Source organism: Leptonychotes weddellii, chromosome 8 (genome assembly GCF_054177405.1).
Source record: "Leptonychotes weddellii isolate Sample4059 chromosome 8, ASM5417740v2, whole genome shotgun sequence".
Lineage (NCBI taxonomy): Eukaryota > Metazoa > Chordata > Mammalia > Carnivora > Phocidae > Leptonychotes > Leptonychotes weddellii.
In genome coordinates, this window is record NC_138376.1 from 115,844,004 (window position 1) to 115,870,730 (window position 26,727).

The 26,727-nt window shown below is 39.4% G+C and overlaps 1 protein-coding gene across 3 annotated transcripts in view; it reads left to right on the top strand.

Annotated features, from left to right (window-relative positions):
- Positions 1-1,896: 1,896 nt before the first annotated feature.
- The window catches only part of PCMT1 (protein-L-isoaspartate (D-aspartate) O-methyltransferase), a 42,586-nt gene continuing 17,755 nt past the window's right edge, over positions 1,897-26,727 (top strand). For all 3 annotated transcript variants that reach the window (XM_081829147.1, XM_081829145.1, XM_081829146.1), the window contains exons 1-4: positions 1,897-2,140; positions 16,112-16,216; positions 17,441-17,472; positions 26,195-26,299. In XM_081829147.1, the coding sequence (XP_081685273.1) occupies positions 1,912-2,140; positions 16,112-16,216; positions 17,441-17,472; positions 26,195-26,299 (471 nt within the window). In that variant the 5' untranslated portion in view covers positions 1,897-1,911. The remainder of the gene's footprint in view (positions 2,141-16,111; positions 16,217-17,440; positions 17,473-26,194; positions 26,300-26,727) is intronic.

Consider the following 26,727-nt stretch of genomic DNA (forward strand, 5'->3'; position numbering starts at 1 on the left):
GTCAGAGCCTGGAGTTGGAATTCTAAAAACTCCAATTCTAGTTTTGACTGAACTGTCTAGCTATGTAACCTTCCTCAATTCATTTATGTATGTAATTAATGAGTTTGATATGTAACGTCGACAGCCTAGGAATTAGTGCTCTAGGTTCCTGCTTCTGTACTTTGAATTACCTACAATATCCTTTTATTCCTTTCTACTTCTTAGAATCCTTGTCATCCTTCAAGGACCAGTTCCTTCCCCTATCTTTTCCTGATTACTCCAGCCCATGATGATCTAAATAAGCATAGCACTTGACATCTAGACCAGAATAGTACTTATATTTTGCCCTCTGCTGCCTGTTTTCTTTTAATGCAGATCTCCCCAATAAGAATGTAAATCCTATTGCATACAGAAGGTATCATTGATTTTTTAAAAAAATCTCCTTTATAATACATTAATAACTGTGTGTTGGTTGTTTCTTTAAAAGGAGCCCTGATATCTTCTTTTTAACGGATATTGGTAGTCCTATTTCCCAGCCACAGCTTATGGAAGCACCACATGTAGATGCAATTCATCTAGGTCAGCTTTAGAGAGACTTACCAGGCTCTTGCTGAGAATAGACTGGTTTTGTTCTTTTAACTAGAATATTAGGAGACTGCAGAGATAAGATAGAAAACTAGTAGAGTCCCAAACGGACAATTTTATTTCTGATATTAAAGAACACTGAGGTGCTTCCTTAGGGCAGTAGGCAGTGCGTCAGTCACATAAAGAACACTTTTTTTGAGTGTGGTTTCATTTACGTCACAGAATCCCAGAAAACAGGTAATGTACAAGTGTATTTCGGAGGGGTAGTAGAGGCTGAGTGTTACATTTGACAAAATCTGACAAGAACTGGAATTTGAAAACCACTGCTCATGCAGTAGCGTAGAGGTCTTGACATTGCTTTGTTTCCTTTCTTAAAAGTTTATTGGACTAAATGATGACTGGATTCTGTCAGTCTCAGTTCTGATTAGGAGGCAGCAAGTTGGATGTGCCGGGCAATGTTCCCTGTCAGCTTCCCGAACTCATTGTCTTGCAGGGCTGGTAGCGATAAAGCTGGTGTCCAGTCTAACGGTGGAATTTGTGGGGATTAATTAGCTGAAAATGCACACTTTTGTTGGGAAAATAACACATTCTCCATTAGATACTGTGGTAATTTTAGCAGATTGCATTGTTTGCAGGAGCAAAGCATTCCCACGCTCCGCCGCCCCCCCCCTCCCCGTTATGGTGTTCTTCCACTCTCTGAGTATGTGCTTTAGAGTTGAGAACAAACCAGGGTCCCAAAGTCTCTGCTAACCAAACACTGATGTACTTGTCACAAAGCCAGAGGCTCGAGTACTCGGGTGAGAGAGGGCCTTTGCCCTCCCGTTCTATTAAGATTATTCAGGCTCCACCATACGGAGCTCCGACTCGAACTGACCTAAATATTAGACAACTGGGTTGGGTGAGGAATAACGGAGGAAGCCCACCGTCTAACAATCTGGACAGCTATAGGAGCAGACCCGCGGCTCGCAGCAGCTGACTCAGCTGCGACTACGGAGCTACCGGCAGCGGCGTAACCGGATCGGGCAGACGCGGGGGCACGGATCGGTCCCGCCGTCGTGCCACCGCGCTCGGTGACCCAAGGCCGCAGCCAGGCACGCGACCGACCACGCCGGGGCCCACCCCGCCTGGCCGCAGGGCGAACTCAGCAAGTTGGCGGTGCGCAGCCCGAGTCCTCAGAGAGGGGGCACGCGGCGGCGGCGCTGACTCAGCCCGGGCTCCCAGCCCGTCCGCAGCTGCCGCAGCTGCCACAGGCGCAGGCGGTTGGGCACGCGGCCACCCCTGCCGGCGGCCCCACCCCGCCGCACCCGAGGCCGCGCAGCGTCACAGAGCGCATGCGTGCCGCGGGGTATGCCGGGAGCGCGCAGTGGCGGCACCGGCGGCGACAGCAGTCACAGCGGAGACTACAGCGGGGACGCGAGCGGGGCGGTGACCGTGTGGGAGGTGGTCTCACTCTTGGGGAAGCTGCTGGGCACCGTCGCCGCGCTGAAGGTGGTTCTGTACCTGCTCCGGGTGTGCTTAGCGATGGCCTGGAAATCCGGCGGCGCCAGCCACTCGGAGCTAATCCACAATCTCCGCAGTAAGTGCCACCCCCGCCCAATGTGGGGCAACTGGGCCAGGCTAGGCCTGGACTGGGTCTCCCTGGGCCGTCCGGAACGCTCTGTCTACGCCCCGGCCCCGTGCCGGCTGGAGGGTACGGTGCAGTGTTGCACCAGCAGTATCGAGCGGCGTGCGCTTGCTATCGCCTCCCCCGGGGACCTGTCACTCATCGGCGACGTGGACTGGAAGGGTAGAGAAAGAGCCACGGGTCGCTCTTGGTGAGGCAGGGGCAGGCGCCTCCCCACGGGCCTGGGGGAGGGGTTGCGGCACAGGTGGTGGGGCTGTCACTCGAGTCCGCTGCCTGCTCGTTCGGGTCTGGCGGGCGAGGGGCGTGCCCTCAGGGTGGGGAGATGTTGGCGGGGCCTAGAGGCTGGGCTGGATCTGAGGGGACCCCACCTTTGACCCCCGCGTCGTCTCGCTTTCCTTCTCCTTAATAATCGGCCTCACTGCAAGCATTCTCTCCGTCCTATACAGCCTCCCCCGCCCTCCGTTTTTTCCTCTGGAGGGAGATGCCACCGTCTGATACAGGCGAGGGGAGGGAGGGAAAGATGAGAGTATTGTCATTGCGGATGCTGGGAGAAATTTCTGGGGCGGCTGGCCAGTGGAAATCTTCGTGGGGGGCGGAGGAAGAAATAATCAGAGGATGCTGTTCCTGAGAGACTTGTGTTTCAGGGGCTTTTTAGAGGTCTTGGGATTCAACAAATGATTGTGTGTGTGGAATGTTCTAACTTTTTCAAGGCAGTTTCTTTATATCATTTTCTTTAGTTATTGTATTCCTTCCTTTTGTAATAATTTTAGGGTGGGGTGAGTGCTGTTACTTTCTTTTGTTAAATGGAGATACAGTGTTGCTGTCGGGTCGGGAGACCAGAAGGACCGCAGTCCGTAATACCTTCACTCTAGTCAGAATTTATAGCATTGTTTGCCACCAGCTTTGCAAATAATCGTATCCTGCCACGTGGTGTTTTTAATTGTCATATGTTATTTAGCTTTTCTTGTATTTGTCATGTTTCCTAATTCGATTTGTAACTTCCTTGAGGGCTAGGACTTTTTTTTTTATCTTTGAATTCTCTCAAACTTAATTCTCATTCCTTTTTTCATGAATGCAATTAAATATACATTATATGCTTGGATCTGTGCCAGAAATACCAAGATGAGTGAGAGAAATGGCACATGGTTAGTACGTAATATTAGTCATTTGACTTTTTTTTAATTACAGTATTTAAAAATTTTGTAATTGTATCCTTTGCATTTAGTAATGAAGAATGTTTAGATTTCAAAATTCTGTCAAGCATTGCCAATGTTCACTTTATGGAAGGGTATTTGAGTGGAAGTGGACATTTATATGCTGAGGCAGTATTTTTAAGTCTGATTTAGGTTCCCATGGATTACACATAAGCTCAATATGTTGTAAATATTTTAATAACATTTCTTAAAATGATCCAGTGCCTGCTCTCTTAGTGTACATATCCAAAACATTCTATGCACAAATTGTGACTAAGTAATTTTCCGCTGGTAAGTTATCACAGTAGACACTGGCCTGCGGCAGAAATTTGTAATCAGGCTCATAATGACTCTCCTTTTTGGGTCAAACTGGTAGTAAGTCAAGACTAGCTCTTTCCCCAGTGGTTTTATAACCATTTTATTGCAGGGTTATTATTCCTAGCTGAAATTTCTAAGGATGTTTTTCTGTCAGAAAATTTAATAACAAATGTTTAACATACATGGATGTCAATATTGCAAATATTTAGTCTTTACTGTATCTGTGATTTGAGTACTCAAATTGTTTAGCCTCTTGTAACACTTGTGCAATGTTAGTTTCAACTTCTTGCCGAATTCTAGCTAATAGATTTCATTTTTACTTATTAGTTTATTATAAAAGTAGTATTTTCTTGTGAGAATTTCAATTGGCACAAAATTGGAAAATTTCTCTCTTTTCCTAGTTATTCCACTGTTGTGTGTTCTTGAAGGCTTCTAGTTGAATCTTTAGAAAAAGATTAAAGCTTGATTATGTTGTTGAATCACTCTATTGTATATCTCAAACTAATATAACACTATACTGTTAACTATACTGAAATTAAAATGAAGAACTTAAAAAAATGTGCTATGTTGATGTTGAAGTGAAAAAGGATCTGCAAATTGGAAGAGGAAGCAAATTACAGTTGTATATTTTTATTTATTTATTTATTTATTTTTAAAGATTTATTTATTCATTTGAGACACAGAGATATGGAGAGAGAGAGAGAGCATGAGCAGGGGGGAGACAGAGGGAGAGGGAGAAGCAGGCTCCCCGCCGAGCAGAAAGCCCGATGCGGGGCTCGATCCCAGGACCCTGGAATCACGACCCGAGCCGAAGGCAGACGCCCAACCATCTGAGCCACCCAGGCGCCCCTACAGTTGTATATTTTTAAAAGAAATGAAGTTCACGATTGCTTTAGTTTTAATATTATTATAATTTTATTGAAAATATCTACTGAGTTTTCCTTTTATAAGATGTCATAATAGAAATATGGTATATGATTTCATTGTTGATATATCATTTATGGAATATTGTAAAATGTAATGGTATGTCTCAGTATTTCATAGCTTATGATGACAAGCACTTTTTTTAAGATTTTATTGATTTATTTGAGAGAGAGAGAGAACACTTGTGTGAGCGAGAGAGAGAGAGAGAGAGGAGGAGCAGAGGGAGAAGGAGGAGCAGACTCACCATTGAGCCGGGAACCTGACATGGGACTCAATCCTAGGACCCTGGGATCATGACCTGAGCTGAAGGCAGATGCTTAACGGACTAAGCCACCCAGGTGCCCCAGCAACCACTCTTAAGTAACTTAGAACAGTGGTCTAAAACTTGAGCATGATTCAGAATCTCCTGGATCCCCTGGAGAGCTAGTTAAAACAGATTGCTGTGGCTCAAGAACTTGCATTTTTTTTTTTAAAGATTTTATCTATTTATTTGACAGAGAGAGAGAGGGCACAAGCAGGGGGAGTGGCAGGCAGAGGCAGAGGGAGAAGCAGGCTCCCCTCAGAGCAGGGGGAGCCTGATGTGGGACTCAATCCCAGGACCCCGGGCTCACGACCTGAGCCGAAGGCAGTCGCTTAACCAACTGGGCCACCCAGGCACCCCTGTATTTTTTTTAATAAATAAATTTATTTATTCTTTTTAAGTAGGCTCCACGCCCAATGTGAGGTTTGAACTTACAACCCTGAGATCAAGAGTCACATGCTCCACAGACTGAACTAGCCAGCTATCCTCAGGAGTTTGTATTTTTAACAAGTTCCTAAGTAATGCTGCAAGTGGTCTGGCCACCACTTTGAGAATCACTGATACAGAGAATTGAAAATTATGAGGTTAAACTCTACCAGTGTTTCAGCTGAATCAGTTTTATGCTTTAGAATAAAGTTTTAAGAAAAAAATGTAACAGTCCTATCCAATAGAGCTCTCTGTAATGTCTGTGTATCTGTCCTGCTCAATATGGTAGCCACTAGCTACATGTGGCATTCAGCATTTGAAATGTGCTTAACACAACTGAGGAACTGGATTTTCATTTATTTAACTTAAACAGCCACATGTGGCTAATGGCTACCATATTGGACAATGCAGGTCTATAGAAATGAAGAATATAGTTATTTTATAATTACAGGCTGATGATGTGCTCTTAAAACAAATTAACTTAAAACAACTATGAGCCTGCTTAATCCAGGAAATGTGACAATTTAAGTAAAGTTTATATTAGAATTTATTTTCTACTTTTATTGGAGTAATATCAAGCCATGGTAAAAGTTAGGAAAAGATAGGGGCAGGAGTAGATGAGGTTGAGAAAGGTGGTCTCCTAGAGCAGGGGTGTCTAAACCTGAGCATTTGTGGAAGGTTAACTCTTAACTGAGAGACTTCAAATGCTATACTGGCCACTTAAAACATTTTTTTTTTTACCTATTTTTATTTGTTAGAAAAAATTCAATCCAGTGCTCTGATAATATCTGTTATTTTTACTTTGCATTCTTGATTGTGTCATTTTGCATATACTATAATGTTTACAGGATTTGTCAGTTAACTGATATTTAACTATCTTCTATATGCCAAACTGAACAAAACAAATACTCTCTTTTATAGATTACTTCTAATGGGAGCAGACAAGTATAATACCTAGTATGTCACATGATAAGTCACAAAGTAGGGAAGGAGATTTGGGAGTGTGGGGTACTAGGTTTGCAGTTGTGGGAGGGAAGGCCTCACTAAGGTGTCACTTGAGCAAAGAGTTGGTGGATGGGAAGAAATTCTAACTATGCAGATAGAGCCGGGGGACAGGCATTCCAAGCAGAAAAAATTGTATGTGCTAGACTTGGGGTGTGGGAGAAAGATTGGAGTCAAGGATATGAAAGCAAGGTTTTGGGCCTGGGCATTTAGAATGATTTGCTATTTTCTGAGTTGGAAACAATAAGTGAGTGAGCAGCAGGGACTTTTGGGTGGTGGGGAGGAGGTGTGCAAGGAGGTGTGGAGAGCACGAGTTTATTTTTGGGGATGTTGTATTTGAGATGCTTAGGAGACATTTCGGTGGAGACCTTGAGTAGGCATTTGAATAAGGATTATAATAATTTGTAGTTTTTGTATTCTTACTTATTTCTGCAAATAAATTGGAATTATTTTCTTATGCTATTTAGAGTGTCAGTTCTTAGCTACTAGTAGCGTGACTAGTGGAAAAGAGACCATTCCATTAGTTTTATTATATGTATTCATGGACCAAATATAACCAGCTAAGAAAATCCTAAGGGATTGTTTTCAGAAATTGGGACCTCATTTAGAGTCCAGTCCTCCTCATTTTGACTAGTTTCAAGTCAGTCTTATGGGTACATACTAATAGGTAAACTTACAATACATTGAGTAAGATCTAATTTATATGATGGGGGGGCTTTAATATCAGTATGTCTACTTAAATTTAAATCGATTAAAGTTAAATGAAATTTAAAATTCAGTTTCTCAGTCACACTAACCATATTTTAAGAGCTCAGTAGCCACATGAGGCTAGATCTGTTAGTGCAGACATAGAACATTTCCATCATCCTAAGGTCTATTGGACAGCACTAGATCTAGATGGATTGTATTACATTCTATTTCATGTGGTCTTAAGTCCATTGTGCTGTTCCACATATTTTTATTAGTATTACATTTAGTTTTAGCCAACATACTTTAAGAGTAGCAGTGAAAACACAGAAGATTATCAGGCAAGGGTGATCAAGATGACCAGAGAGAGTCAGCCTTTTATATGGTAACTTGATGGGATTGAGGTGGTTTGATTAGCAATGAGAAAGCTTAAGAGAGCAATAGTGTTGAAATATTTTAGGAAATGTCATGTGGTAGAGGGTCAAACCAGTACAAATGGAAGGCAGATCTTGGCTCATTATAAGGAAGTATTCACAAAGCTATCCTAACAATCAAAGAGTTGGCTTTGAAAAATAATGTTTTCTGTCACTGAATATGTTGAAGCAAAGAACGGTTGACCATTTTTCTGTAAGGGATATCATAGAAGAGATCTGTCATCAGCTTTAACTGTATATAAACTCCTAAGGACTCTTCCAAATCCAAGATTCTTGATTTCAGTTATATCGTGGATTCTGTAAAATCACCTGCAGGGTGTGTGTGTGTGTGTGTGTGTAGGAGAGAGAGCCACAGAAGTTAACATTTGGTTACCTATATTTTAGAATCCTGTATAACATTGTAGTTTGTCAAATGTGAGGAGTCCAGGGAATATCCTCCTATAAGAAAGTGTCAAAAAGAAAAAGAAAAAAGGGGCGCCTGGGTGGCTCAGTCGTTAAGCGTCTGCTTCTGCTCAGGTCATGATCCCAGGGTCCTGGGATCACCCCGCATCGGGCTCCCCGCTGAGCGGGAAGCCTGCTTCTCCCTCTCCCACTCCCCCCTGCTTGTGTTCTCTCTTTCGCTGTCTCTCTCTGTCAAGTAAATTAATAAAATCTTAAAAAAAAAAAGAAAAGAAATAGTGTCAAAACAAATAGTTAACTTCATGTATCTATTAGGAGTGATAGCAGTCCAGGGCGATATGTGTTTTTTCTTTCTTAATTATCTGACACAGAGTGCTACATTAGTTTCAAGTGTACAACATAGTGATTCAACAACTCTAGGAAGAAAAATGTATTTTTAAATAATCTCTGGTACTTAGATAATATACTTTATCATAATTTGCCATCATGTGAAATTCTTCTTTGATTATAGTATGAATTTAAAACTAATTTCTCAGACTTTCTATACTGAAAGTGTCTCAAGCTCTGTTTACCTCTTATGCCTAATCATTCTAGATAGGAAGTAAAGGTGACCAGTTTGTTCATTTCTTACTGTTTATCCTGGCATGTTGATAGTTGAGAAGGAATATAGAGTAGATGGTTAGCAACTGTTCAAGTCAAATAAAGTAATATGTAATGTAATACTTATTTTATTGAGATGTAACTTTTTTTTTTAAAGATTTTATTTATTTGAGAGAGAGAGAGAGCACGAGAGCAGAATGAGGGGCAAAGGGAGAGGGAGAAGCAGGCTCCCTGCCGAGCAAGGAGCCTGATGGGAGACTCAATCCCAGGACCCCAGGATCATGACCTGCGCCAAAGGCAGACGCTTAACCGACTGAGCCACCCAGGCGGGCCCTGAGATGCAACTTTGTAGCAAGATTAGAGAAACTTGTTTGAAGTCCATGGCAGCTTACTTTTCCCCCCGATGTTCAGTGCTTCATATCAACACAGGCTTTCTTCCTTTCCGTTTCTGCCAGGGTTGCTTCCATTCTTCTGTTCTCCTGGATCAAAAATCTGGGAGTAGTCATTGATTCTTTCAGACTGTTACCACATTAACTCAGCAGTTCTTATGGATACCTTTCCTAGTCATTGCTTCCACTGTTGTTGTATTCTCCCAGCCTGGGTCCTTAGTCCATACTTGGAGTGATAGACCTCCAAGTGTCTGATGGGTTGTCACACTCTCAGTTTCCCTCCCCTCAGCTCCGTTCTACACATTATGCTAGTTTTCCTAAGATACTGCTTTCTGTTAAGTCACTTGCTTGCCCAGGCTTCCCATTGCTTACTCTGTCAAGTGTAAACACCTCTTGCTCAGCTTTCAGGCCTCTTTAGGGTCTTCTACAACCTATTTCCACCCTCCAACTCCATTCCTGTTCTTCAGACTGATCTTGTTTTCCTCATACACTGTGTGCATTAGGGTTCCTGTTCAGCTGCTGTAACAAAGACCACAATAACAATGGCTGAAACAAAATCAAAGTTCTGTCTCCTGTAACAACCCAAGCATAAACAGTTCAGAGCTAATATGGTGGTTCTAAAGTGTTGAGGACCTGCGTTCATCTCTCTTGTGCTTCCTAAAGTCTTTCCCTTATCTAAAAGTTTGAAGATAATTTACCTCCATCATTTCCGTATTCCGGCCAGTGGGGAGAAGAATGGCAAAAGAGAAAAAAACCCATTCCTTTTTAAGGGGATGATCTGGAAGTTGCATACATAATTTCTGTGTATGTTCTGTTGACAAGAACTGAATTTTAAGACTACACATAACTACAGAGAGGCTAGATAATGCACCCAGTTAAAATTCTACCACTGGGAAGGAAAACGAGTCCCCTGCCACATCTTACATCTTGCTAATCGGAGGTGTGTGTGTGTGTGTGTGTGTATTGTTTATATATTTATATAAATACATACTATCTGATAACAAGGTTAGGAGAATTAAGATTAATTTTTATTTTTTAAAAAGATTTTAAAATTTATTTCTTTTCTTTTTTAAAGATTTTATTTATTTATTTGAAAGAGAGAATGAGAGAGAGAGAGCATGAGAGGGGGGAGGGTCAGAGGGAGAAGCAGACTCCCTGCTGAGCAGGGAGCCCGATGTGGGACTCGATCCCAGGACTCCAGGATCATGACCTGAGCCAAAGGCAGTCGCTTAACCAACTGAGCCACCCAGGCACCTTCTATTTATTTATTTTCTAAGTAGGCTCCACACCCAGCGTGGAGCCCATTGTGGGGCTTGAACTCATAACCCTGAGATCAAGACCTGAATGGAGATTAAGAGTCAGATGCTTTAACCAACTGAGCCACCCAGGTGCCCCAAGATTAATTTTTAGTCAAGTAATACATGTACATGGTTAAAAGATAAAATCCTACACAAGGGCATTTATTGAAAAATAACAATTGCTTGGCTCCATTCCTTCCCACCCCTAGACTCATTGCCTAGAGGGAACCACATTTAACTACATTTTTTTTGTTTTTTCTGGTGATTATCTTCATGTCTTTAAATCATGTGGTTAAACTGTCATTTCTTGTTTTATCAACTTCAGACATTATCTGTTGACCTCCTGCCAAGATGGACAAGTATTTAACTCTACAAACCCACCTTTCCCTCATATAGTTACATCATAATTTTTTGCTTCCTTTTTTGTGGTTACCTTTCTAACATTAAGTAATATACTTTAACCTCAGTTTCTTGTTTCATAATTTATAAACTAACACTACCTCTGGTTAACCCTTCTACTTTGTAAGAAAGGATACTAGGGAGTTCTCCATCTCATTTCCCAACTTACTAGCGGCTCTTTTACATTGTCAAAGTTGATAATTTGTGTTCTGAGCAGTAAATAAATTTTCTGCATTTTGTTGATTTTTAAGTGTTGAAAATCAGTAGTCATCAATTGTATGATTATGTCAACATTTGGCTGAGTTATGTAGTCTGCTGTGAGTTTATTCCCTACTTTCTGTTTCCAATATCACAGACCCCTCCACTATTGTAGAGGAATAGTCGGATATTTTTCCTTGTTTTCACATTTGATCAGTTGCTTGAAATCATGTCACATTTTAGTTTTCTTCATATCTAAATCATGACTCTTACAGCATTTTTGTTTTTTTCCTGGAATTTATCTGTACCCTTCCACCTCTGCACCCTTCCACCATCCATCAAGTTGAAAAAAGAAACAGACACCTTAACATCGCTCTAATCTTTTCAAGTTTTTTATTATTTGACTTATGGCTTGGATTCTATTGCATTCTCCTTTTTGAATCCTACTGACTTCTCTTTTGGATCAATTGCATATTTGGACCAACATTAGCCATTATTATAATTATTATTTTTAAAGATATTTATTTATTTGAGAGAGAGAGAATGATAGCGTGAGAGGGAGGAGGGTCAGAGGGAGAAGCAGACTCCCTGCCAAGCAGGGAGCCTGATGCGGGATTCAATCCAGGGACTCCAGGATCATGACCTGAGCTGAAGGCAGTGGCTTAACCAACTGAGCCACCCAGGCACCCGCCATTATTATAATTATTTAATTAAGGTCCTTGGTCTCTAGGGCACAGGAGGATTGGGTATGGGTGGTTCTAAAGCTGTTCACTATTTCAGAAAGCCTAATGGTAATTACACATTTACTCATAATTAGGCTATCCACAAAAAAGTGAAACATTAAATTATTTTGCTGTTTGATAAAAATTTTCAAGGCACTGGCAGTTGTATATGTCAAATTACCAAAAATGGCAAAATCACTTAATAACTTAGTAAATGTAGCTTAGTTTAGGCATCTTTCAAAATACAGAATTCAGGGCAAAAATAAAAAGAATCTTGTGGTGAAAATTTTGGAAACCAACCAATAATGGTCTAATAAACCTTGATTCTGAGCCTTGATGTGTTCAGCTTTTTAATAAATAATGACATGCTTTTAAAAACCATTTGGTGGGGGGTGCCTGGGTGGCTCAGTTGGTTAAGCGTCTGCCTTCTGCTCAGGTCATGATCCCGGGGTCCTGGGATGGAGTCCTGTGTGGGGCTCCCTGCTCAGGGGAGAGCTTCATTCTCCCTCTCCCTCTGCCCCTTCCCCCCGTCGTGCTCTCTTGCTCACTCCCTCAAATAAATAAAATCTTAAAAAAACCCAAACATTTAGGCGGTGCTTGGGTGACTCAGTCAGTTAAGTGTCTGGCTCTTGATTTCGACTCAGGTCATGATCTCAGGGTTGTGAGATGGAACCCAACAATGCTGGGCCTGGAGCCTGCTTAAGATTCTCCCCATTGTGCTCGTGTACACATGTACATACACACACGTGTTCTCTCTCTCTCTTGCTTAAAAAAAATTACAATTTGAAAAATTTGACAAATTTAGTTGTGTAACCCAGCACCCTAATGATATAGAACAAGGGTCAGCAAACTACACCCCATAAGCCAATCTGGGCTACTGTCTGTATCTATTTATTTATTTATTTATTTAGATGTATTTATTTTATATAGAGCGAGTGTGTGCCTGAGCAGGCTGAGGGAGGAGCAGAGGGAGAGAGACTTCTGAAGCAGACTCCTGGCTGAGTGTGGAGCCCAAAGTGGGGCCCGATCCCAGGACACTGAGATCGTGACCTGAGCTGAAATCAAGAGTCACAGCTTAACTGACTGAGGCACCCAGGCACCCTTACTGTCTATTTTTAGATATAAAAATTTATCTTAATATAGCCTTTATTTGGTATTGTTTGTGGTTGTTCCCATACTACATTGACAGTTGAGTTTTTGCAACAGAGACTTTGGTCTGCAAAGCCTGAAATATTTACTATTTGGACTTTCATGAAAATTTGCTGATCTCTGATACAGAACATTTCTTTTACCCACAAAGTTTCCTGATGCCCCTTTGCAATTAATCTACTCCTTTTACCCCCACTCTCTAGCAATCACAGATGAGCCGTCTGCCACTATGGTTTTGACTTTTCTAGAATTTGATATAAATGGAATCATATAGTGTATAGTCTTGTCTGACTTCTTTCACTGAGATTAGTACTTTTGAGATTTATTCAAGTTGTTGAATGTATTAGTAGTTTGCTTTTTTTGTTGTTTTTTTGTCATTGTGGGGTTTTAATTTTTTTTTTTTTTTTTTTTTTGAGTAAGCTCTATGCGCAATGAGAGGCTTGAACTCATGATCCCAAGATCAAGAGTTGCATGCTGTATGGACTAAGCCAATGAGGTGCCTCAGTAGTTTGCTTCTTTTCAATTGCTGATTTGCATTTTCTTTTCTTTTTTTTTTAAAGATTTATTAATTTGAGAGAGAGAGTGTGTAAGGTGTGGGCCGGGCAGAGGGAGAGAGGGAATCTCAAGCTGACTCCGCATTGAGCACTGAGCCTGACCTGGGACATGATCCCAGGACCCTGAGATCATGACCTGAGCCAAAACCGAGTCAGATGCTTAACCGACTGAGCCATCCAGGCATTTTCTTTTCTTGAATTTCTTGAAAATGTTGATTCATTCTTGCTTTGCTTTGAATTTTGCTTTTAGGAAATCTGATGGTTGCCTAACCTTTTTTTTTTTTTTTTTTTTTAACCCTTACTAGGTAATATGATTTTTTTGCCTTGAGGCTCTGAGGATTTTTTTCCATGCCTTTAAAGTCTGAGTTTTTGTTGTTGTTTGTTTTTGTTTTACAGGGAGTATGCTCCCAAGCCAGGCTTGGGTGCAGGGGCAGTGGAGGAGGGGCAGAAGGAGAAGGAGAGAGACTCTACACCTAGAACTGTGGGGCTCCATCTCACTACCCTGAGATCATGACCTGAGTTGAAATCAGGAGTTGTATGCTTAACCAACTGAGCTACCAGGTGCCCCTAAAGTCTGATAGTTTTATTAGTATATGTCATGAGGTTGATTATTCCTGGTAATACTTTTCCTTACTTTCTGCTGTTTGTTTCTGTTTAATCAGCTGAAATTTTTTTTAATTTTTAATTTTTTAAAGATTTTATTTATTTGAGAGAGAGAGAGCATGAGCAGGGGGAGGGGAGAGGGAGGAACAGACTCCCCACTGAGTACAGAGCCTGACATAGGGCTCAGTCCCAGGACCCTGAAATCATGACCTGAGCCAAAGTCAGATGCTTAGCCGACTGAGCCACCCAGGCACCCCTTTTCTGTTTTTGTTTTTTTAAAGATTTTATTTATTTTAGAGAGCACAAGGAGGGATGGGAGGGAGAGGGAGGGGGAAGAATCTCAAGCAGATTCCTTGCTGAGCTTGGAGCTCAAGGCAGGGCTTGATCTCACTCATGACCCAGAGACCATAACCTGAGCCAAAACCAAGAGTTGGATGCTCAACCTGCTGAGCCATCCAAATGCCCCTCAGCTAAAATGTTTTGATTTGCATTTTGTTTTCTTTTTACAGTATCTTTGAATGGAGTTGGGTTTTTTTTCTTTTTCCTATTTTTGGACATTTTGTGGACACAGTTCCAGAGCACCTTTTTCAGTATAGTGACTTGCAGTTTCTTTAAAGGTTGGTGATGTGTTAGGAGTAGTGCTGGGGAAAAAGGGGGAGGAGTCGGCACATCTTGTTGCTTTTTGTTTCTGCAGGATCCTTAATTTTCTTTTCCTTTATTGCTGCACCAAAAGGCACCATTCTTTCCCTGTTTTCTTTTGATTCTTCCCCAGAATCAGAGCTTCTCGATTGCCACTTCTAGTCCCATTGAATTTTTTGTAAAGATTTTTTATTTATTTATGAGAGAAAGAGAGAGATTGAGCAAGCAAGTGGAGGAGCAGTGGGAGAGGGACAAGCAGACTCCTCGCCAAGCATGCAGCCCAACGCAGGGCTTGATCTCAGGACCCAAAGATCACGACCTGTCCTAAAACCAAGAGTCAGACGCTTAACTAACTGAGCCACCCAAGCACCTCCATTGAATCTTTTCTTTAAAATATATTTTTAATTTATTTTCCAATTTTTTTAAAGTAGGCTTCCCACCCAGCTTGGATCCCGGTGTGGGGCATGAACTCACGACCCCGAGATCAATACTTGAGCTGAGATCAAGAGTCACTTAACCGACTGAGCCACCCAGGCACCCCCATTGAATCTTTTTTTTAAACAGCTTTACTGAAGTATACTTTTATTATATAATTCACCTATTTATTTATTTATTTTTAAAAGATTTTATTTATTTATTTGACAGAGAGAGACACAGCGAGAGAGGGAACACAAGCAGAGGGAGTGGGAGAGGGAGGAGCAAGCTTCCTGCTGAGCAGGGAGCCTGATGCGGGGCTCCATCCCAGGACCCTGGGATCATGACCTGAGCCAGAGGCAGACGCTTAACGACTGAGCCACCCAGGCTCCCCTAATTCACCCATTTAAATTGTGAAATTGTAATTATATTATCTTGTTTATTTCTAATCCTATATAATAATAATCCTAAGTGTGTACCATTGTATCTGGTATGTATTAGACAGTCAGCATATTGAGTGAGTTAATAAGGGCTTTACTGAATAATAACTGTGCATGGTACCATGAGGGTTATTTAAGTTTAACATATTTACTCAATCTCAAAGAATTTATAGTTTATAATCATTGACCTTGCTTTCCTTCTTGAAAAATTTCTTTTCAGTTGGGGTTTGTAACAGTTTATCTACTTGATTTTCATCTACCCTTGTGGCTGCTTTTTGTCATAATCTTTGAAGGATCCACTTCCTTTGCACATCTCTTCAATGTTCGCTTTTATTTTTCTTCTTTGTGTATTCTTCCCTGGCTACTTGAGTTCACTTCCATTGTTTCAGTTACCGTCTATATTACCAGAAGTCTCTATCACTGTCCTAGATCTCTTTCCTGAGCCCCAGATCCACGTGTTCAGTGGACTGCTGCTTTTCTCCACTTGTATGGTTTATAGCCACTAACTGAATAAGTAAGTTATCATTTTCCTCCTTACTCTGCTCCTTCTCCAGGATTTCGCAAATCAGTATATGATATCAGCATCTCAACCATTACCCAACATCCTTCCTCCAAAGCTAGTTAGTTAGGTATATATTACCTATTAAATGTAACTCAAATCCTTCTACTTTTCTTCATCCTTAGTGTCATTGCTGAAGACCAGGTTGTGTTTACCTGGGCCATTACAGCAACTTCCAATCTTGCTCTCTTCCAGTCCAGTCTCTCCAGAGTAAATTCTAAAGTATATCTGGTCATCTCGCTCCTAGCTTAAAATGTTTGCCTCATTCATTTCAGAAAATGGAATCATCAAAACAGATAAAGTATTTGAAGTAATGCTGGCCACAGACCGTTCCCATTATGCAAAATGTAATCCTTATATGGATTCTCCACAATCAATAGGTAAGGTCTGGATTTCTGAAAATGTCACATTTTTACTCATTTACTGTATAATTTTTGTTAAATAAAAATGGACGGGACACAGATATTTATTATTACCTTGCTAGTTTGAATTTTATGCCTCAGTTAAGTGTCATAATTCCAAACATAGCCATTTCAATAAAATGATGTTATGTATTAAGTACCTTTTCTATTTTTTCAAAGTGTGTATAATATATATGAAGAATATTTTAAACATTTTTCTTAAAACATACTTTTAATGAAAATTTAAGTTTAAACTGAGTGCTTAGCTTTCTTTAGGCCCTTAATGTTGACTAAAGTTGTTTTTCATATTAACATCAGTTTTTTAAATCAATGTTAAAGGAAATAAGTGTAATTAAGTGGTTACTGACTTCTCTGCTTCACTTGCCCTGAATTTTTTGGTTTGTGCTTGGTTTTAGAAAGTTCGGTATTTAACTCCTTCTCCTGAAGCAGGTTTTACTGAACTGCTGAGCCTTGGCAGTGGGCGCCTTTGAGGCTTAGAAGGGCCACAGGATTCTGTCAGCCAGCTGCCATGCTTTCTTCTTTTGAAGCACTATAACAGTCAGCAGAGAAGATCCTGGGAAGCTTCTGAACCCCGAAGGCACCTGCTACCACCGCTCAGTGAAAATTGCTTCAGATGCAGAAGCAGGTAAATAAGTTTTGAGAAAGCAACACTGGAAAAAAAACTTGAAAGCTTAAAAACTAAGAAAAGATTGTGAATTACCATCAGGCAATAGTATAAAGAGTAAACTGAGGTAGTTTTTTAGTCTCTTAATCTACTTTGATTGCCAGTTGCTCAATAAGTTGCCAGAAATAGGAAGCAATTTAATTTTCAGAAATTTTGCATACCTATTATATATGGAAGTTTATTTTCTTTTTCTAAACCTGGAGAGAAAACAAGTCATAAACTTACAAACTCAACTTCTTGAGTTCGTAAGCTAACTATATGGGAGAAGAAATTTTTAGAAATAGTGGGAGTGTTGTACTAGATGAGCATATTAGCCTTTGGCATGATGTATTTTCTCATTATAACTGCTACTTGACAGTACTCTAAAATGCAAAATAAAAGTTTTATTTTCTTGAGATCATAAAAACGAGAAATATTATTATGAAAAAGAATTTGTGGATGTTAGGAAAGGAGTTACATGGAGTATCTGGTATGTTTTTGCAGGTGAATGTGTCAGTAGTTCTCTTCTTCTTTTGCAGGTTTCCAAGCAACAATCAGTGCTCCACACATGGTAAGTTAACGTTGGTCATTTGGGTATAAATGGATCACATTTTTCCTCTAAGATCATTTTCTTTAGTAAAAAAGGTTTAAAAAAAGTTGAACTTTTAATTAGATCAATTTTATCATCTATGAGTTTTGTAGATTGGTAATGAACCTCTTATTCTTAATACATGATATATAGAGAGAAGTCTTCTTGGTAGAAACTGTCATTAAAGTTTTTGTTGGTTGTCATTAATATCTAATCATGTAAAAATTGGATATAAAAGGTTATTTAGTGATGAGCAAATTAAGGAAGAGAATATTTTTTTTTTTAAGATTTTATTTATTTATTAGAGTAAAAGAGAGCACAAGCAGGGGGAGTGGCAGACAGAGAGAGAGAAGCAGGCTTCCCGCTGAGCAGGGAGCCCAATGCGGGGCTTGATCCCAGGACCCTGGGATCATGGCCTGAGCCGAAGGCAGACGCTTAACTGACTGAGCCACCCAGGCGCCCCAGGAAGAGAATATTTTAAATAATATAATGGATATATTGTAGAAATCTCAAGTTGAATATTATTTCTTTTATTTCATATCTTATTTGGAAAAATCATTAGGGATTGGTCAAATATAGCAGCTGTGAAGCTGTATAACTGAGAAGGACCTATTTTAAGTTATCTAGCACTTTTAATCTGTTGGGAATTTTCTTGGGTTTTAAATGTCAGTTATTTGAATGAGTACTCTGTTGGCTTTTGGGGAAAAGAACAATAGCTTTTCTGATTCTCTGAAAGTATTTGGGATTGGAGAAGCTCTTATTTAAATGTAAAGCCTTCTTTATATTAAAATAAATTTACATATATTTATGATGAACTGTTATACTATATGAAAATATAGGAAAATTATTATTTATAAACATTAAATAGAAATGATTTGGGGCACCTGGGTGGCTCAGTCGTTAAGCATCTGCCTTTGGCTCAGGTCATGATCCCAGGGTCCTGGGATCGAGCCCTTCATCGGGCTCCCTGCTTAGCGGGAAGCCTGCTTCTCCCTCTCCCACTGCCCCTGCTTGTGTTCCCACTCTTGCTGTCTCTCTCTGTCAAATAAATAAATAAAATCTTAAAAAAAAAAGACTTTATTTTTTAATTTTTAAATTTATTTTCAAAAGATTTATTTATTTTAGAGTGAGAGAACACAAGCTGGGGGAGGGGCGGGGGGCAGACTCCCCACTGAGTGTGGAGACCGATGTGGGGCTTGATCTCATGACCCTAAGATCATGACATGAGCTGAAATCAAGAGTCAGATCCTTACCAACTGAACCACCCAGGTGCCCCTAGAAATGACTTTTTAAAACATGACAAAAGATGAGCCATTAAAAAACACGATATATTTTGCAACATAAAAATTTTGGATTTCTGCAGAGAAAAAAATGTTATAAGCAAAATTAAAAGGAGAAAAACTGAGGGAAATATTTAGAATACATACAACAATCTAGGTCAAATTTCCATATACAAATGTGGGTTTGTATCCTATAAATTAAGAAATGAAAGACTGGTGAACCCAAAAGAATATAGTTAAAGTACCAGAATGATAGTTAATAGAAAAAGAAATAGAGATGACATTAGCACTTAAACAAATGAAAAGATGTCATTTTCATTTATATTTATATAGTTAGTAAATTACACATTAGCATTGTAGTGAAGTACCGTTTTTCACCTATCAGATTGTCAGAGGTGAAAAAGTTTAATACTTTGTATTGGAAAGGGGGAAACAGTTACATACTTTTTTGTTGAGAGTAAATTGATAGTGTTGGAAGGCAATTTGGCAAATTTATAAAATGTGAGATAAATATACCTTACATTCTTCAGTTTTATTTCAAGATATTTATCCTATGGTACATTTTTGTAGGTACAAAATGACTAAAGATGTTCATTGTCACATTATTTATAATAGCAAAAAGACGTGATCACTGATAGTCCACTAATAGTGGATGGTTAATAATTATAGTTTGTCCATACAGTGAGTTACTGTGAAGCTGTTAAATGGGGAATTTCTGTAAGTACCAATACAGCAAGATGTTCAGGAAACATTAAGTATAAAAGCAGAGTACAGAAGAGTATTTAGAGTATTCTGCAATATACAAAAATCAAATCTGCATGTATACACACATATGTCTTCCTCTAGGCATGAAAACTTAAAATGATTTCTTCTAAGGTCAGAAGTAGATGATTGGAGGGATGGGAATGAAAGTGAGATCTGCTTTTCACTCTGTACCCTTTACATGTTACCAATTTTTTTGTTTTCTTCTCTCTCTTTTTTTTAAAGTTTATTTATTTAAGTAATCTCTATAGCCAATGTGGGGCTTGAACTCCCAACCCCAAAATCAAGAGCTGCATGCTTCTCTGACTGAGCCAGCCAGATGCCCCCTTCTTTGTTTTTTTTAACCATGGAATAGGAATGGTTTTTTTTTTTTTTAAATATTTACTTATTTTATTTTATTTATTAATTTTTAAAGATTTATTTGAGAGAGCACGCAAGCTAGCACAAGCCAGGGGAGAGGCAGAGGGAGAGTGAGAAGCAGACTCCCCACTGAGCAGGGAGCCAGATGTGGGGCTCGATCCATGGACCCTGGGATTATGACCTGAGCCAAAGGCAGACACTTAACTGACTGAGCCACCCAGGCACCCAAAAAGGATGCATTTTTATTTTTTTTAAAGATTTTTTATTTATTTATTTGACAGAGAGAGTCACAGCGAGAGAGGGAACACAAGCAGGGGGAGTGGGAGAGGGAGAAGCAGGCTTCCTGCGGAGCAGAGAGCCCGATGCAGGGCTTGATCCTACGACCCTGGGATCATGACCTGAGCCCGAAGGCAGACGCTTAACTACTGAGCCACCCAGGCGACCCAAGGATGCATTTTTAATCACTTATATATCTTTACCTCTGTCTCTTAATAAGGAAAATGTGTGTATTTATGTGTACGTATATAGTCACACAGAACATCTATATGTATGCTTGTATGTACAAACAGTAATAATACAGTGTCCTTTGATGCTTGCTGAACCAGGATGTGAGTAGAATAAAATAGTATTAATCGTATTATACAAACAAGAATTTGTGATTTAGTATCATTTATTGCATAGATCTTAGAAGTATTAAAAGAGAAACAAAGTGAGGAGCAAAGATAAATGACATCTCTGTTTAATGAACTTTAAAATCACAGACTTGCTTGGAAGTATCTACAATCCTGGAATATTTTCCAAAGTCTTAATTGAAAATGTGATATATGCATTGGGTAAGAAAAAGCAACCTGTTAAAATGGCATCCTGGTAGCCGTGAGTACACATAGTATGCAGATATTGAATCCTAAAAAACATTTCTCACTAAATGAGACTAGAGCTCCTTGGAGAAGTGACTGAATATTAGAAAGTGAGGAAGTACTCAAAGGTTGATGGGGTGATGTTGGAAGGACATATGAGCAGGTTTGAAGAGATTCCCAGAGGCCAAATTGTAGACAATTTGAAAACTGAAAAATGATAGATAATCAAGGTAATGGATTGTAACACTGTGAATTAAGAAACAAAAATCCAGGGTGCCTGGATGGCTCAGTTGGTTAAGCGACTGCCTTTGGCTCAGGTCATGATCCCATGATCAAGTCCCACATTGGGCTCCCCTGCTCTGCGGGGAGCCTGCTTCTCCTTCTCCCTCTGCCTGCCACTCTCCCTGCTTATGCTCTCTCTCTCTCTGTCAATAAATAAGTAAAATCTTAAAAAAAAAAAAAAAAAGAAAAGGAAACAAAATCCATGAGTTCATAGAAATTTTAAAAAAAGCAAGACGGAAAAAAATGAAAAACCAGAAGAATGCCAATTAATAAAGGAGGGAATAATAGAACTTTGTAAAAAAATCACTATTTTGTAATCATCAATATGATTAAATTGGGCAGAGATCATCAATTAATCTAAAACAGTTTAGAGAAAGGTTATTGAGGAACAAAAATGTTCATGTAGTCTCAAATTCTTACTCTACATATTACTTATTAATTACTAAGAGAAAATTATGCCTTTAAAATAGAGTGATCTAGTCGTTACCATATTTATTGAGTGGTTGAGCTTGGCAAGTCCAGAGGTAAGGTGACCCAACATTATGTGCTTCCTGATGTGATGCAACGGGAGGTGCCTAGCAAGCCTCGTGTGCTATTCTTGCTAACTCTTGGATCTGAGTCTAACCTTGAGGAAATTCACACATCTAGAATATGGGGAATTATGTGGGACAGCCAGACAGGACTCCTTAAAGGAGTCAGTGTTCTGAAGAATAGAGAAGTGGTAGGTAGAGGAGAATTGAGGGGAGAATATTTTATATTGACAAATGCAGTGCATGAACCTTGAATGGATTAGGGGAAAAACAGCTGTAAAGGACATTTTGGGGACAGTTGAAATTTGAGTATGATGTGTATGTTAGATGATACTAAATTGATTATTTTCTTGAGTGTGTTAATGGTGATGTGGTTGCAAAGGGAGATGTCCTAGTTTTTTAGCAGATTCATGCTGAAGTATTTTGGGGTGAAGTATCGTGATGTCTACAGCCTATTTTCAGATGGTTTGGTAAAACATTTGGCACAATATATAAAGTCGGTGACTGTAAGGGAAAAAAGGGTATTCAATGTATTTGTGGGTTTAAAATTTTTCATAATTATAAAAAAGAACTTTTAAAAAACATAGTTTGAGGATTTAGAGATAAACATGGGCTATCCAGAAAAATATTAGCTAGGGTGATAAAAGCATTAAAAAAAGCTAATAATTGTGATTGAAGGCCTTGACATTTTAAATCTGAATGGGACTTTAATAATAACTCAGCATACTCCCCTTTTAAAAAAACTAAATCTTATGCAAACATAGTACTGAAAAAAATATTCCTGAGGTTTTTTTGGAATTAAGATGGTACAGTACTGCCTGTAGATTGGGGATTGGTACCTTAAAGAAGTCCTTCTTGTCCTTTGATTTCTGGATCTGGAAATCCAGATATTGCAGAAGTTATTTTGTTTCTTTGATTACTTCCCTATTCTTCTAGTCCCATGCTTGTTATCTTATTAGTAGAAATTATTAAACCTCATAACTGATTATTGTAAGAGTCTGATGAAAGCTACTTTTGATGTTTAATCCAGAACTCTTTTTCATGGCATGAATGTTTTTCACTCTTTAGGCAAGAGCCTCTTTTGTAAAGCAATCCATATGAAAAATTGATAAAGGTAGTTCTCTATTACTCATTTCCCAAAACACACCCATCCCTCAGTGTGTATTTGTGTGTTATCCCTAATGGGCTTTTGTGGAACCTTAATGACTTTCTGGAACACTGAAAACCCTTGGATTGTGTGTGGTTTTATCTATTAAAGGCCTTTTTTACATTAGTTGTGGAATAGTAGCCTTAGCTTTTTCTTTTTTAACTTTTTAATATGGAAAGTTTCCAACACCACATATACAAATAGGATAATATAATGAACCCTCATGTAGCCATCATCACCTTTAATAATTACCCACAATTTGTTAATCTTGTTTTATCTTTGTCTCCCTCTTACTGAACTATTTAAAAACAAATCTCAAACAATATTTTTCACCCCTAAATATTTAAGTATAAAATCTGATGACTTTAAAAACATGACTACAATACTATATCATACCTAACAATGTTCATTAGTATGTTATTACCTTACACATAGTCTGTACTCAGACTGGACCATGTGTTTCAAAAAAATTGTTTTATGGTTGATTTGCTTATATCAGGATCCAAACAAGGTCCAGACATTGCATCTTTTTAGTCTTTTTCAGTCTTTTTAGTACCTTTTAATTTTAAAAGACCTCTTTCTTTTTTTAAATACCACTTATTTATTGACAAAACTCATCCATTTGGGGGCGCTTGGGTGGCGCAGTCGAGTGTCCCAACTCTTGGTTTCAGCTCAGGTCCTGATCTCAGGGTTGTGAGATTGAGCCCTGCGTCGGGCTCCACATTCAATGCAGAGTCTGCTTAAGTTTCTCTTTCCCTCTCCCTCTGCCCCTCCCCTCTGCTCTTTCCCTCCCTCTCCCTCCCTCTCTCAAATAAATAAGTTCTTAAAAAAAACCCAAACAAACCCTATCCATTTGTCCTGTAGAATTTCCCATATTCTAAATTTGGTTAATTGTTTCCTAGTGGTATTTAACTTATTCCCCCCACCCCGACACACACATCTTTCCCCCCCCTTTTCCTTTTCAAGAACACTGCCTAATGATTTTTTTTGTTCCATCACATCAGGGGTACATGAAATCTGATCATCCACTTTTAGTGATTGGAATACATAGTCTTTTCAATAACTTTTTTTTAAGATTTTAATTATCCATTTGAAAGAGAGCGAGTGAGAGCAGGGGGAGGAACGGAGGGAGAGGGACAAGCAGACTCCATGCTGAGTGTAGAGCCTGACGTGGGCCTCAATCCCAGGACCCTGAGATCATGACTTGAGCTGAATCCAAGAATTGGACACTTAGCCAACTGCACCATATAAAACCCAATAATATTATACACGCTTGGTAAGGTACACAAATCTTAAGTGTATAGCTTAATGAATGTTCACATATGTATACGTGTAGCCACCACCTAGATGAAGATCAGAACGTTTCTTATGTTCTAGCAGGCTCTCTCATGCCAGTTTCTTAGCCTTTACCCTCTGTGTAACCAGTATTTTGGCTTTGGTCACCTAAATTAGTTTTCTAAATAGGGAGTTTCCATTCTGTCCTCCATTTTGAACATTACCTGTTTCTGATGCTTAAAATTTTTTTTTTTCTTTTTAAAGATTTTATTTATTCTAGAGAGAGAATGGGGGGGAGGGACAAACAGACTCCATGCTGAGCATGGAACCCCATGTGGGGCCAATCCCATGACCCTGAGATCATGACCTGAGTCAAAACCTAGAGTCGGACATTTAACAGACTGAGCCACCCAGGCGCCCCTCTGATGATTTTTTTTTTAAGATTTTATTTATTTGAGAGAGAGAGAATGAGATAGAGAGGGAGCATGAGAGGGGGGAGGGGAGGAGGGAGAAGCAGACTCCCTGCTGAGCAAGGAGCCCATGTGGGACTCAATCCTGGGACTCCAGGATCATGAACTGAGCTGAAGGCAGTCACTTAACCAACTGAACCACCCAGGTGCCCCCCTCTGATGATTTTTAATAATGAACATAGCAGGCATTTAAGGACAGCTTTTGAGATAACATTGATTAGTTCTAATCACATATTTTGGAAAAGCACGGAAATGTAAGTTTATAAAGAGGAGGGAGTAGAAAAGGCTTTATTTCTTGGTTTGGTCCATAGTGTATCCAATATGATTTTATTTGATTAATAATTTATATATACTGTAAACATAAAACTATATATCCTTTGACCCCCCCCAGTTCTACTTCTAGGAATTTATCCTATAGGTACACTTTATAAGATTTTTTTAAAAGATTTTATTTATTTATTTATGTGAGAGAGAGAGAGCATTAGTGGGGGAAGGGGCAGAGGGAGAGAATATCCAAGCAGACTCCTGCTGAGTGCAGAGCTGGGTGCGGGACTCGATCTAATGACCCATGAGATCAGGACCTGAGCCAAAGCCAAGTCAGATGCTTAACTGACTGAGCTACCCAAGTGCCCCACTTTATAAGATTTTTATAAAGATTATTATATTATCCTACACATATACTTTTTAAGATTATTTCATATCTTCTGTTATAGAAGATTGGAGCTAACTTAAAAATCCCTCATTAGGGATTTTTTTTGGGGGGAATTTTTGTTATTATAATATACATATAAGAATATACTTCTCAGCCATAAAAAGGAATGAACAGGCTATTTATTTATTTATTTATTTATTTATTTTTAAAGATTTTATTTATTTATTTGACAGAGAGAGACAGCGAGAGAGGGAACACAAGCAGGGGAGCGGGAGAGGGAGAAGCAGGCTTCCTGCCGAGCAGGGAGCCCGATGTGGGGCTCGATCCCAGAACCCTGGGATCATGACCTGAGCCGAAGGCAGACGCTTAACGATTGAACCACCCAGGCGCCCCAATGAACAGGCTATTTAAGTATGGATAAGAAAGTTTCTTCAAGGGGTGCCTGGGTGGCTCAGTCGTTAAGCGTCTGCCTTCGGCTCAGGTCATGATCCCAGGGTCCTGGGATCGAGCCAGGCATCGGGCTCCCTGGTCTGCAGGGGGTCTGCTTCTCTCCCACTCCCCCTGCTTGCGTTCCCTCTCTCGCTGTGTCTCTCTCTGTTAAAAAAAAAATCTTAAAAAAAAAAGAAAGGTTCTTCAAGATATAATAAATGAAAAAATAGATACGTATTTGCTTCTATATGCATAGAATGGGTATGTTTGAAAAGAATCACAAGAAACTGACAACATAGATTGCCTTTAGGGAGTGAAATTGGTTGGGGATGTGGAAGGTTACGGACAGGGGTGGGGTGGAGACTTTACTGTACATCCTTTTGTAGCTTTTGACTTTGAATTAATTAAAATTAAAAAATTCACACACTGGGGATCTAAAATTACTAAAACATTTTATATAAATGTAAGAATTTAGTCTAAAAATTTTCTTACATAATTCTATAAATGTAAGTATATAATATGTTGTGTTTTCATTATCTTGGTAGATGACAATTGTAGAAAAATTGGTAGGAAGTTGGCAACTTTATTTGTATGCCAGGGTATATGTACTTTATAGAGTCTTGAAAAAAAATGAATATTTGCTTTGTTTTCTTTTGGCAGCATGCATATGCACTAGAACTTCTATTTGATCAATTGCATGAAGGAGCTAAAGCTCTCGACGTAGGATCTGGAAGTGGAATCCTTACTGCATGTTTTGCACGTATGGTAAGAGCTTTCTTTTTCATTCCGTTCCAGCAGCAGCATATTATATATTTGGCTGTATGTTTTTTTACTAGCAGTTTTTGAGTTTTTTTTTTTTTTTTAATTCTAATATAGCAGTTGGAATATGTATCACTTAGGTTTTTTTGTTGTTGCAAATAACAGAAGATTCGGTCCAAATTGGCAGAGTAAAAGGGAATTTATTTGGTTTATATAATGGAAGAGTCTAAAGTATATCTGGCTTTTTGTGTGGCTGGATTCAAAAGAAGATCAGACGTTGTTATTGACAGTGGGTTTCTCTTTGGTTTGTGGTTTTGTTTTGCTTTCCTCCAAATGTTGGCTTTAGTCAGGCTCTTCCTTTGTGATCGCAAGATGGCAACCAGTAGCTTCCAGACTGCATTCTTTCAAATTCGGAGTTGGCAGAAAATGATATA